Source organism: Lichenostomus cassidix, chromosome 7, assembly GCF_008360975.1.
Source record: "Lichenostomus cassidix isolate B80296 chromosome 7, HeHo_3.0, whole genome shotgun sequence".
Taxonomy (NCBI): domain Eukaryota; kingdom Metazoa; phylum Chordata; class Aves; order Passeriformes; family Meliphagidae; genus Lichenostomus; species Lichenostomus cassidix.
Window position 1 is genome coordinate 13,542,958 of NC_139488.1, and position 14,466 is coordinate 13,557,423.

The 14,466-nt window shown below is 37.5% G+C and overlaps 1 protein-coding gene across 6 annotated transcripts in view; it reads right to left on the minus strand.

Moving 5' to 3' along the window:
* The window catches only part of NBEAL1 (neurobeachin like 1), a 79,561-nt gene that overhangs the window by 43,932 nt on the left and 21,163 nt on the right, over positions 1-14,466 (minus strand). For 4 of the 6 annotated variants that reach the window (XM_085066260.1, XM_085066259.1, XM_085066261.1 and 1 more), the window contains exons 4-12: positions 13,951-14,112; positions 12,566-12,647; positions 12,249-12,376; positions 11,436-11,518; positions 9,064-9,149; positions 7,244-7,550; positions 6,188-6,294; positions 2,547-2,633; positions 1,022-1,105 (exon numbers count right to left, since the gene is read on the minus strand). In XM_085066260.1, coding sequence (XP_084922386.1) covers positions 1,022-1,105; positions 2,547-2,633; positions 6,188-6,294; positions 7,244-7,550; positions 9,064-9,149; positions 11,436-11,518; positions 12,249-12,376; positions 12,566-12,647; positions 13,951-14,112 — 1,126 coding nt within the window. The remainder of the gene's footprint in view (positions 1-1,021; positions 1,106-2,546; positions 2,634-6,187; positions 6,295-7,243; positions 7,551-9,063; positions 9,150-11,435; positions 11,519-12,248; positions 12,377-12,565; positions 12,648-13,950; positions 14,113-14,466) is intronic. The other 2 variants (XM_085066263.1, XM_085066262.1) reach the window with 1 other exon arrangement.

The window sequence follows — 14,466 nt, forward strand, 5'->3', positions numbered from 1 at the left end:
TTTTACATGAAGACAAAAAAATTTAAATCAACCAGTGAAGTTCAAATGGTAGTATCCATTTATTGTTTAATTACTAAACAGCCAACACATCATACAGAATGGATACTCTTCTCCTGGCTATATTCTGCACTGAAATTAAGGCATTTTTTTAAAGAATAAATCTTTCAGCAGAAGTGAGGTAATTACTTAGGTAAACATGAAAAGAAAAACTACATATGTTGCAGTGGAAGTACAACCGAAAACTCTACTGACTCTCTGAATCCCAACCAGTCCCACCTCCAACATACAGCCCTTCCCAGGCTCTCCAGAGTCAGTGGAGAAACGAGCACTTTGAGCAATGCTCTGGAGGAGCATAACTGACCCTTGTTGTCTCTCCCTTAGGCTGTACTGCAAGTAGCAATGAAATCAGATGATTCCCACCTTTCCTTTGCTGTACAGCTACATCCCTTTACCTGTGCCAAGACCAGGGAATCATTCAGCCAAGGGTTGAATTTAGTGAACTCAGCAATCCAGGAATAAATATGCTGTTTTTCCATGGGCTTAGCTTCCAGTCAGAATCACAAACTAACCACAACCTATCCATTTACCAAACCACAAGAATAATTACCAAGGAAGGGCACAGGGCAATGGCATGACCACCACTTGGACAGCAATGCTGTCCTGGGTTAGTTTAAAGCCATATAAAACCACAACACAAACTCCTGCCTGAAAATTCCTGCAAATACCCAGTAAGTCTACCCCATATATCCACAGGATAAGTAACAATGTACTTCCTTTACAAAGGTTCCAACTGCCATTATACCCAGATCTTCCAGTTTTGGTAGAAAGACGACTCAGTGTCCAGCCATTAGACAAATATAAAGGGATAAGGAATGCTAATCAGCTATTCCTATCTGGCGTGAATGTGTGACTACAATCTGCTTATCTCCATCAGCAAGATCCACCAAGAAATTGTGATAAAAGCATTAACTGGAAACAAGATCAAGAAGCTGCGAACAGCCCTCTGCACAAACACTGTTACCTTTGCAGCTGGAGACTTGTGCATCACTGCTGTGAGGGCTTGAATGGTTGATACTGCCAAGGAGTCCAGGTGTCCCTGAAACACCTGAAAGGAGCAGGTACAGAAGTCATATACAAACATGCAAAGACAGTTCAGCTCCACAATCTGTGCTGTGCCCTCCTGTCAGGAGAGAAACCAAGAGTTTGGTAACATGCTTCAAAAATCATCTCCCCACTAGTCAAGATTTCAAACCCCACAGCCTACAAGGAATTACATCACAGTAGACAACTAACCACAGACTTCAAGAGGAGAGAAGCATTCGCAACACAAACTGCACCTCAAATATTCTGATGGACAAACAGGTTTTCCTCATGCGTCTAATGGACAACCTCAAGAGGGAGGGAGGAAAACAATTAGAGAATCCCTTGCAGTGTGTGTGTGTGCTGCTGGAAAATCAGGCACCTGCAGGTCAAATAAAGTGGCTTTTTTTCCATCCAAGGCCTTGCACACCAGTGCAGCACACACACCCCCCACAGTATAAGAGATAAGTCACACCAGCACAGTTAGGTGGCTGCCTCACCCATAGCCTCACTGCATTGATCAACACCTCTCTCTCCAATTTAAGTAATCTTTTGAGGTTTTTTCTATGGTTCTTGTTTGTATTGATATTTCTATGGTGGTTTTAAGAACGAAAAAGTTGGAGCACTGTTTTGCATCCACCCATCAGTAAACCTAATTAGCAACACTGTGCAAACAAAAATACTGTTTCATCATCTTTGAAATATTATATGCACCTTAGACTTATTTTGAAAGTGAAATGTCAAGAATCAGAAGATTGTGTTAGATGTGAAGAAACATTTACATGCCGTTAGAGCATTGTGCTGTGTCCAAAAAAGCCAAAGCTATTTGTTAAAAATCACAGTTTGTAAACTACCCTCCCTTGTATTTAGCATTTTTTAATATTTTTAATCAGAACAAATAATCCTACTATAAAATTAATATAAAAATTTGCTTTTGAAACTTCCCACAGTATCTGGGAAAAGTAAAGCAACAGGCTATTCCTACCTCCCTGATTCAGCCTGTCCATTGTTTTGTAAACATCTGTTCTTGATGACAAGCAAAGAATCAGGACACCAAACACAACCATTGAGATTCACAAACAAGGCCCCAGAATCCAAAACACCACAGTGCTGAGACAAAGAGCAAAAAAGAGGAAAAGAAGGGGAAAAAGGATCACCACCAGGTTGAAAGAATTTATTTGGATCCCATTCATGTACTTCACCTTTTCCTTAAAAGAAGCATAACTGATGCTCATGCTATTGCCAATATCTGCAGTTTGAAGCAGATGAATAAAACATAGGTTGAATTCAATCTGTTATTCAGAAAAGTAATTTTCCAGAGTCAGGAAATGCTGATCTGTGCAGCATTGTAAATTCATCTTGCTGCAGAAGGCTTAAGGAGGATGGTTAAGGTGAAGCACAGAAATCAATTTTCCTGTGATTGTGTCTTGACTTCAACTGAAGCAAAATACAGTTTAGGTAGGTACCTGGTCCTCATTCATTTCTGTCAGTAATTTGTTGGTAAGGTCTTTCTCACTCTTGTCTGCCAGTTTATTGTTAGCATTTAAAAACAGCTGTTAGAAACAGAGACAAGAATAATGGAAATAATTGCATTAAACAGTTACCTGCAGCCAAACCTGTGGGGGCTGCCTTAGATTTGTATTTCACACACAAAAACAAAAAAAGGAGAAAAAATGGAAAAGAAATAAAGCTTTCTCACACTGGTGAGACACAATCATCCATTAGTATTAGTGTTCTGTTAATTCTTAAAATACTGAAGATTACACTGTATTTTTGCTAAAGCGTAATTACTTTTTTCCCCCAAAAAATAAATTAAAATTTGTAATCACTGAGATACAGAGAGAGACATATCTGGAATTTATACCAGTCTCTGGCTTAGCAACTGTGATTTCATTTGCAATATGCAATATGACAGAGAGTTCTAAGAAATTTACTTGCAAGAAATAAAGACAAGAGTTGGCATTGACAAGGAAATGGATACAGATGTTTCACCATTTTCCACTCATATTTCACCCTAGGTGAAAGCTGAAGATACCTAGACAGAATATTTTCATCTTCAAACAGTACAGCAGAATTTCTGGGGCACAAAGCCTTTAGGACAGGAAGAAGGGCAAAATATCTTTGCCATCATCCTAAGAATCAGACAGGTTGTAAATAGCTTTAAATCAAGCATACACCTATACTGCATCTTCAGCTAAGGAACTGCTCTGTGTTCAATAGCTGGATTCCTAGTCAGTTCCTGAACCTGAAAGTTTAAAACTCACCCAAATTCATAATCAATTGCAGTCAATTTGTGTGTCAAGTTTAACTGTAACCTAATCAGAACTAAAATTTACCACCTCCTGTTTTAAGATTCTATTGAGGTATTGAAAAATAAAACCTCTGATCAAAATGTTTTAAATGTTCCTTTAAGAAAAGGGAAACACTTTCCTTTAGTAGGTAACACCTAAGCATTCATCTTTTCCCCCCCACACACGTTTTGTTCCATTATCTACTACGTAATCTCTGAAAAGGAACAACCTGAGATATCGACTTTCATAAATTAGGGCAAAACAAAGGACAACACTCAAGATATTATTTTAACTTACATAGGTGTGAAAGCACATAGTTAGGAACACTTTGAAATGTACATCACAGTCAAGAGCACGTAACAATGCAGAATAACTGTAATATAGCTTCAAAGGGCTGTAACATTAACAAGTAAGACTAAGAACATTACACAAAAGTAAATGCAGACAATGCAAAAATAAAGATTCCATCAAATCTTTCATATGAGTTATTTCATTTCTCATAAGGCATGTGAAAAGGAAAAATAGATTTTCTTTTTACAATGTCTACATGGTTTTAATTCGTCCATTTAAAAGCTGTTCAAAAATATTTTTTCTTTTAATGAGATGTAATGGTAGTCATCATTGTGCCTTGCTCAAAGTCTGACCTCTGAGAGAGTTAAACAGATGAGAAAAGATTCAGCACTGACAAACCAGTTTGTTAAATGACTTAGTACAGAATAAGCACCTCCTGATACCTCTAAATTAGAGTCCCTCTTTTTGGATATCACTGGCAAAAAGCAACATTCAGATCATCAAAGCTTAACCAAACAGTTTTGAAAAGCTTTTATGTTGATCTCTAACCCTAAAGTATAGTTAAGGAAAGGCAGTTTGCCCATGAGCCTTAAAAACAGCAAATATGCATTAAAAAGGACTTACACTTTAGATGATTGTTATACTGCAAATGACTAGGAGGTATGACTAGAAATACAGCTTTGAACACCCCAAGTTCTTTGGGATATCTACAGCAGAAATAGAGGTGTGGATTTTCTTTACCCTTCCTTTCCACAGAAATTACTAGCATTTCAAGTTTGCAGAAGATCCAATAGCTTCCTGAGTTTCAGATATGTGTAGGGACTCTCATGCTCTCTGCAGAGATGTAGAACGTGCTTTTCACACACAGCTTGCTTAGGAACCCAGTAGCAATTCTCACAAATAGAGAAAAAATAATCTAGAACTAGGGTATCCACTCCCAGCTAATAAGGAGAAATCCTAATTCCACAGCTAAATCAATCTTTGGTATTTGGCTTTGAAAAAGAATGGAGACACAGTATATTTGGAAGTACAAATATATTGCAACACCTGCCCTGCCTCTGTCCTCTCCCACTTCTCATCCTTGGGGGTATTTTGACTGCAGAAGGCTAGAAAAGTGCACTGTGTAGCAAACTGGCAGCACTGATCTCTAAACAACATCCTGATACGTGAGTCTGTATCGCAGGAGAAAACCTTAAAAGAATGTATCTTATGACATGTAGACAGGCAGAATACAAATAAAAACAGCAAGCTACGGAAAAAATAGAGTAGGTGTTCCTGCCTTCTTAAATTCCACCACTTGTTTAAGAGAGGAGGAACACAGCTAAGATTCTCCATGAAGAGGTAAACATTACACTGTTGATTTTAGAAGAAACTGAAAAAGGAGTTTCTTATAGAGTACAAGGTTAGTACAAAAATAGGCAGAGATTCCCAAACAGAGGAGGAGAATGGAAAGGTCAAACAATGTATTTTCAGAAGGAGATAATAAAACTGTGAACTATTCAAAACACTTCCAGTCAGTTGGCATTCTGCCACTGATTATAATTAAGACATAATCCAAACACATTTATTTTTAATACATCATTGCACTGAAATACATTCTAATCCAAAATCTAAACGGATTAGAAACAAATTGCACACTGTAGCTAGCATTAAATTATCTAGTATCAGAAGAGCTCAAAACAGCCATGTCACTAACATATCACAAAAAGAGAAATAAATCCGTGCAGAGAGTTACATCACATCTGTGCTCTTTCACACGAGGAAAAATGAAATCAGTGCAATCAGTGGAAGCTGGCACATTATGACCATTTGCAGTTGAGATGAAAACCCTAAATCCTATGTAAAAGAGGAATAATTAAAGAACTTTAACAGCTTGAGGTCATGTTTTATGTCAGCTACTCAAATATTTTGAAACACTTACAATGGCACACCAGCAAGATTTTTTTAATGGAAAAACATTCCACTGAAATTAGAATTCAGACCTCCATCTGGCAGCAGTTCAGTGACTTCCTAGCGTTTCAGTGACAGAATAGAAAAGAAACAAAACAAGACAAAAAAACCCAAGAAATCCCACAACAAAAACCCAAATAAAAAGGTGATTTTTTAATCAGACATATTGTTAGAGATCAGTGTGCTTTGCTCAAAGTCTAACATCTGAGAGATTTTAATAGGTAGAAAAAGATTCAGCACTGATTCAAAGACACAGTATTGCAACAGATTTTAGAGACTGAGCAGGGTCTGTAAAGATATTTTGCTCAGAACTCAAAGTAAGTATTCATTGCTTTAACCACATGACAGACACGAGACACCTCTACTTCATTAGTAATAAAAAAATTTTTTTGAGCATCTTGGATCTTTGAGATCTTCCATGGCATTAAGTGACTAACCAATCCAAAGTTTTACTTCCACTGTGTAGACACTTTAAAGTTGCTTCTAATTCAGAATGAAGATATAAAGGTAATTCATATACTTGCAATATTACAAGGCAGGTTTTGTTAAAAATATGCTGATAAAGGAAAACTTACCTTGCAGTTCTGCAACAGTCGAATGAGATGCTCAAAGCAGTTACTGTTAAGGAAAATTGCCTGCAGAACAGGCCTATCTGTGCAGTCTAACATGGCTGTGATGGTATCTATAAAATTAAAACAGAAGTGGCATCAAAGACAAAACACTTCCCAAATCTACCCAGCATTTTTTGCTGCCCATTCCATAATACACACCAGGAAAAAATTAGACAAAACATATGATCTGCATTTTTGATCAGGAAGGATATGCATTGTAAGAACAAATCACTAGGCCTAAAGCTAAACATTTTGATACTGTAAAAATTACCACATAGCTTACTATATATGGAGAAAAATTCAGCTAATGAGTATCTTTGATTTCTTTGGGGCTCTGTTTCAAGTTTTTGTGAGTATATAAGCAGTATTACTTTTTTTTTTAAAGCACATGAACCCTTGCTTCCTTGACAAGCAACTACTCTGCATTCTACAGCAGCCTTACTCTGTAAGCATTCTCCATGGCCACAGTACTATTCCTCAGTTTTCTTGGAAGTATGGGAAAAGAAACACCTTTACTTCCCACACTGAACATCAAAATGGAAAAAACACAAACCCCTGAATTCCTACCCAAAAACTTCTACCCAAGTCTTTCAACTATTACTTTTGGCCAATGTTTACAACAATGCCATTTGAAAATCCAACTATTACAAAACAGCACCACACAGCTATTTTATTACAGAAGAGTGTTATTCTGCAATTACTAAGGTTCTGATAAGTGTCACTTGTTGTCTAGCAAAGTTCTTCTCTTTTAATAAAGATTTTCAGTCTATGAACCTTGACACTCTGGTTAAATGGTAGTAATCTGATATGGTTTCTTCTGATTTTTTTTAATAGTAAATGATTAAACAAGAATATATCTCAAGAAATATCAAAGAAGAAGTGTTAGAAAATTTTAACTGCTTAGCGAAGTCAACATTTTTGGTAGAACTTTCAGTTGTATTACTATCATGGTTCAATCACTACTTGCTTCAGAGTTACTGTCAAGAAATATTGAAAGGAATTGCACAACTAGGTACTCACTAAGCATTTGGATCTGTAGTGCTATGAATCTGCTCTCCCACTGCCTGCATCTCCTTGGATTAGGTAAGGCTGAATGGTCTGAATTAAGCAATTTGAAATAGTTCTCCAGTATTGTACTTGTCTCAACTTGGCGCTGGTCAGAGCTGCTGGTTAGGAGGATATGGACAACTTCAGTCAGGCACTTCAGAGTCAGCTCTGCCTTCCTGCTCACTTCCTCAGGGTTTCTGTCATCCCAGTTGTCACAGTCTGCTAAAACACGCATCAAGACTTCCATGGTGGCAGGAGATACTGCTTGAAGAGCATTCCTCTGAAACCATGAGGCAACAAAATTATTAAGCAAAACAAATGTTGAAGAATTTAAACCTCTTCAAACCAGCTGTGTCTACCTGAGTTAACTGAATTGTGCAACATGCATTGTTATATCTACCAATGCTACGTAGTTGTTAAATAACTATGAAACATTCTATTTGGATTATGCTGATGGCTACAGATGAAATGCATCCCATCTTGTTCACTTAAATAGGCTCTGATTTTCGAAGAGAATGCTTATACAGAAAAGGAAATACAAACACATGCTATAAAATTCTAATAAGATAGCCTTGATAAACTGCTAATTCTAGGCAAACAGTCACCTGAGTTTTTATTTTAGATTATGAGATTCATGATACTTTAGAACACGTGATAAGAACACAATAATTAGCAAACGTTTGTCTGGGTCTTGAGAGCATTCTCTTCACCTTTCTTCCTGGGGGTCTGACTGTGTAGACTTGGGGACAGGAGCCCAGGGTTGTAGTGAGCTTTGAGAAGGCCTGTCAGGGACTCCCTGCCCACTGTAGGGAGCTGCATTCAAGTTTTGGCTCTCAACCCTTTACCTGTTTGATCTACACTGCAGCCACAGCCATGCCTGGCCATGTCTGCCTTGAACCTGACCTGTTTGACTGCCCGGCTTGACCTTAGACCTCCTCATGGCTATGGAGGGGCCTGGCAACCACTGTCCTCTTGTCTGACTCTAGTTACCACTAGCAGACCAAACCCTTACTCTGATGTGCTGACCAGACTTCTGGCTTGACATCAGGCTTTATCACTACAGACCTGTCCAGTGTTCTGGGCTGGCTGGTCCTGGTTACTGCCACCAGACCTGCTCTGATCACTCTGTCTGGGTACAGTGAGATTGCACCCTTTTTGCCAGTCAGGTCAGCTGCTTCTGCCCATCCTGCTCAGTCTCAGTGTGCCTTCCCTGATGGAGAGGAGCTCCACAGCAACCTTTAAAAACACCTCTCTTCAAGACCATCAGTAGTAACAGCTGCTTGTGACCAGACTAAGTACGGCATTACAGAAGTCAGCAAGAAGGAGGCTGTTGGCTTTGCTGATGATGAATACTCTCTTTTCCTCATATTCTTTCCAAGACTTTGAACAGCTTCCAAGCTGTAAAGGCCCCATGCCTCCTACTGAAAACAGCTTGCTTTCAGCATTGGGAAGTAAGCTAGATCAATTTCATGCACATGAGCACAAAACTTTCATCTTTGCAGCTGGAAATTCCTAATCTAGTCCCCCACATTTCTTCTTTAAAATATTACAGTAAGTTCATATGAACATGTAGTTGTTCTGAACAGCAAACCTCTACTGTTACTTGAAATCAGGACCCACCTTTTAGCATTTAGGTATTACTGCACAGAACAATCCCAAAATTCATAAGAGAAAAAGAATTAATCATCAATAATAAATTCTTCTCATTTACAAGTTATGGAGCATTTAAAAGTCTCAAACAAGGAACAAGCATTTAGAGGTTTCAGCAGCTGAATAGTTTAGAGCATCCTTACCTGACCACCAGCCACAATAGCTCCAAACAGATGTAGCAGGCAACATTTTAGGCTTTCCTTGAGATGTTCACTTTCTTGAAAGCATTCTGATTAAATAAAAAGGAGATTTTCATCAAAAAACCCCACCAACAAATAATAAAAATACCCTCCTATATTCCCAGTCATCACACAAATTTTAAAAAAAAAATCAACTATATCATCTCCACTTTCTTTTACATAACTCAGACACAAACACACCAATTCCAGCACTATCAAAGTAATACAACATGACCACATTTATCAGGAATTCACAGGGCCACACCTTCTGCTTGCATAAAAGTTTCCATGCCAGCTGACAGAACTATAGACACACAACTTTTGCTCCTGGTTCATAATGCAAAAATGAGCCCATTTTGTCCATACTAATGAGAAATAGGAGGACATGCTAACACACAACCAGTTATCAAGCATGACTAAGTTTAGAGAAATTTTGGCATGAAAAGTCTGATGCCATATGCAGTGCAGGTAGCCCAAAAAAACAGTCCCTGAGCTTGCTCACTTCAAGGCAGATTGCCAGAGAATCCTGTGCAGATCTGTAACCTTTCTAGCAGTAATCTCTTTAAAGACAACTATCCTACATCTCTTCTCTTGCCGTATCTAAGAGAAATTAGTCCCAAACAGCCTCAGGAATTCTTCTTAGCAATATATATAACCAGGATATTGTAGTTACAGCAATAACACTAGACCCAAAGTAGCTGCAAGAAACTACAAAGGATTATTTTTTGAAGTAACCATTGTAAAACTTCCAATAACTTTATAAAATAGAACTGATTCATTATTTGGCTTGTAAAAACTGAAATTTTAAATGAACATTAGAAACTGAAAATGCAATATTTTTATGTTTATTAAAATAATAATAATAATAATAATAATAATAATAATAATATAACCTTTAAGACAAGTACCAATGATGGGCAAGTAATATTTCTGACTATATACTGAATGTCTAAGCCTGTTTTAAAAGCAGATTGCAGAGATATTTTTAAAATCTATTCTCCAATAGAGAACAAAGCTTAGATGACCACACTGTTAGTGAGCTAGAACCACCACTCCTTGACTTATAGCCTCTGGATCTTTGTAGGACCTCAGACAAACTGAAAAGAGCAGTACTGAGCAGACTGTGAATAAATCATTAGGCTTGGTAGAGAGAAACCACCTCCCCTGAAATTAGTCCTGCCATGGCAGAATGCTTAAGGCACATGCTCAGCAATTTCTTACTCTGCCCTCTCTGTCAGTTGGCCAAAAAGCAGATGAGTATCTGCCTGTTAAATATCATATAAAGTGACTGAGCTAAAAGTGTGGTAATTAAGAGACTTAGGAGGAACCACAGTGCAACGCACCAGCTAGAGAGGAGAAAACCTACAGATGACATTCCTCAGTAGCAGCCTTTAGAGTGTGTTTCCAGTGCCCTGGCACATAGACAAGGGTATGTGACTGGCACCAACAATTTGGTCTTTTTGGAAACTATCCTGGTTTTTGTACACAGAAATGGATTGTCAAGGAACAGGGGCTGTGATTTAAACCTAGAAGAATCAAATTCATAAATGCTACCACTCTAGGAAGAGAATTTTTTTTTACTTCCAATTAAAACTAGGTTAATGGATAGCTGAAAAAGGACTGATTTCATTCCTTCACTCCCCATCCCTCCAGCTTATTCCTGCTGCTTCAATTCTGTAGGCACTAGCACTTTCGTATGCTAAACTGGCAAACTATCTGGGCATCCCACATTCCTGAGATTTATGTACAGAATATGGACATGTAAATCCTTCTTTTCCACACAAACAATGTGTAATGGTAAGAACACATGAATTCCAAAGTAGCCTTAATGATTTAACCAGAGAGAAAACAGTTTCCTAAACTGCAGTCCAAGGAGCATTTGCTAGTTGAATAGCACAGAATTTCATCTTTTTTTAGCTGTTAAATCATATTAAAGAGAAAAAGTGCATGAACACTTCCCAAAAATTATTTTCCCCCATAACATCAGAGCTATCAACACAGTTACTACAGGGATCAAGTGCAATCACTACGCACCATAATAAATGGAAAAGTTGGCAATTCACAGAACCAATCCTATTAAACCACGCTAAGCACTGAAATAAAGCCTGGGAATAAAGAAAAAGGCTTTCATAGATGAGCAGGAATGGCAAAATAGTGATGCTCAGAGCAAAAAACAAGTACAAAAAACAAGCAAAGTAACCCAGTTCATTCAGCCTCAGAAAGCAAGTTAAGGGACTTCAACACTATCAGGCATGGTTAGGAGAAAGTTACTTAGACTCAATAAGTTCATTCCTCCAAAGATGACTATTTTTTAACAGGCTGTTAGTCATACTTACGGTAAAAGAAAGGGACAAACTCAACAGTGAGGGAAGCTGGTTTATACTTCTGTCTGCTCCTTTCAACTGTACTAAGGAAACGTCTGCAATTACATTAAAAAACATGCACCAAGGAAATTAGATAGGATACCTCTGTTTATGTTTTACTCATTCATTTATGACTTATAATATGAAATTATAATACAACATAGTGGAAAACACTGCCAAAAATCAGGAGTTATCATTAGCCTACTGGATAAAAGAATAGTCAAGTAGTATGTTCTCCTGAAAACACGAATCGCCAGCAGTCTCTTATTTAGTCCATGCTTATTTTAACTAAGCCACCAGCTAGACTGCCACATTTCTTGACCAAACAATTTTAAATGGGCATAAAACATTATTATGGGTTCGTTAGGCTGGAGGGAATGCACCATCAAACTAAAGGGATGTAATTCTACTGATACACTTACAAACTTGTTTTCAAAGATGTAACTTACCTATAATGTGAACTTCACTAACTTCTTTTGGCCTAATTCAAGCATGTCTGCCTATCACATTCCTTTTGGCTTCTTTGCTCTACCAGCTTAAAAAAATGGCCAGTTTTTGGAAGGAGAAACAACGCAAGGACCTTTTTGGCGGGTCAGTTACAACCAATCACCTTCTTAGTATATCACCAAATTTAATTTTCTTTTAATTTTCATACTTTATGAAAGTTATTTAAATCATATCCATTTTGAGAAAGCATAACACTTTTCTGTGGTGTGATTCCATAGATCCATGGTTAAAGCTATAATAAACCACAGCATTTACAATCCTGTGCTAGTCCACACATACCCTGCAATTCGCTGCCTCCAGTTTCGATATGGATCGTAAAGACTTTCACAAAATGCCAACGCATGTCTCACAAATTCTTCTATGGAGGTCTGATCTTCCACTTCTTTTTCTTTTGTTTTGCTTTTTAACTGAGGAGAAAAAGAAAGCTGTGGTCAGAAACTTTCTAGAAGTTGAAAATTAATCTTGATCTCCCCCAGAAAAGTCCTAAGCCTATGAATTGGTCTCCACATAACACTATTATTGAAAAAGCAGATCACATAAAGAGGAGCAGAAGTATCAGATGGCAGAAATACAAATGAGAATTGTTAACCACATACCTGTTGAATGTATAATGTAGTCATGGTGATAACGTGGTTAATATATGAACACATCCCAATCTCTTCCACATTAGCCAAATTCCTGTGAAGACAACATAAAAACCACAGAATTGTACACAGTGTACCATTTGAAGCTAGTTCAAACAATGTTTGTTTTAGCATTCTGTCTATATTCATACAAAAGTATACCAACATTTCAAAAGTACTCTCCAAAAGACTACACATACTTAAATGTTTATTTCTGTCACAGCTACAGAGCTCACAAGTTTTCATCTAACAGGAAGAAAGACTCAAATCACTCTGCTGCATGCCAATTCTATCTGGAATTTGGGGTTTCAGAGGTTAAGCAGATTCCCAGGACACCCTAAATAGAAAGCTCAGAAATAGCATCTGATAACAAAGACAGTAACTTCCACTTTCGTAGTGCATACACTTTCTAAAACTTTAGCAAATATATGACATAGAAACATTTATTCACTTTAAATTCTTTGGAGGAAAACAAACACCTACAAATTATTTTAGAAAATAAAGCAGTAACAACTCAGAATTTCTCAGTTTTGAAGACAAGTCACAAAGATAGATACCAAAGTGATGACAACAGGAGAACTTTTCAGCATGGAAAGGTCACAACTCTTTGTAATTTGGAAACACATTATCACCATCTACTCAGTTTATAGTCAGTATTCCAGGATACTTAAACACTGCCATATAGCTCTTTGCATTGTTTCAGAGGTAAGGAAAGCCAAAGTATTAAAAAATGCTGCTTCAAATACTCCTCAGTAAAGGAGATTCTCTATTACATTTTAGCCCCTTTCTCTCTCTAAATGCACTTTACAACAGAAAACTGAAGAAATAGTGAGGAATAGATCCCTAAAATCAGTTACTCATTTGTGTCAACAGAATTACACTATCAGGAAGAAGCTTCAGAAGAAAATCAGCTGCATGAGCAGTGTAATAAGTTTCACAAGCTGTTTATGGAATTATAAGCATGTTAAGAATGTGAAACAGTTCTTCCTGTACAATTCTCTCAAGTTATTTCATATCTAACACTTGCTAGAGTGCACCTTTTCTTTTAAAATATTTCTTATAACAGGTACATCATATCTTGAATTCCCATAGATTTATCTTCTATAATTACAAGGAATTTAGCATTTAATCCCCTTCTATTCCTATCACAAACATTATTGCTAAGATGACTGCATTGCTCCTCTCTCTCTCCTTTATTCCCTCTTCCTTCATTTTGAAGATTGTGAGAAGTATCCTTTCTCTGTTTCTACTGGAAAATGTGAAATCACATCATATATGCCACTAAAATCTATATAGGCTGCATCAAGATTTCTTAAACAAAACAGTAGCCTTGCTGAGGTAACAATTAGAACAAATACCTGCAAAGGATGATAAAGAATTTCACAAGCAAAAGTGACAGAGTCTGCTGCTGCTCTTCCAGGCCATCTGACATTTTCTGGACACACTGTAGCAGCTGAAGCCTGAGGACCTGAAGAATGTTATCAGGAAGCAACGATATTCCTGGCGGAATGTCATCCACCCTAATGAAACAAGCCAGACACAAAACTGTTAATCATACAAATGACAAGCTACCAATTGATTTCCCTGTACTCCTGTAGTGTTCCAGTAAAGGTCTGTGGGAAAGGTCACCCAACTGACAGATCACAAACACTTTCTAATGAACCACAAGGAAATGTGTGGTGGCAATACACCAGCTTGAGCTTTCTTTGCTCCAGCAATGAACTACATTTTTTAAAAAGCGTTGTAATTCATTAAGTGGATTCCTAGATCTACCTCCATGCAACGAGCTGTCTTAACTGCCACAAAGAAATTGCATGATCTTCATCAGGCAAACAGGTGGCCTGAGAAATCCCTAGGAACAACCACAATGGAAT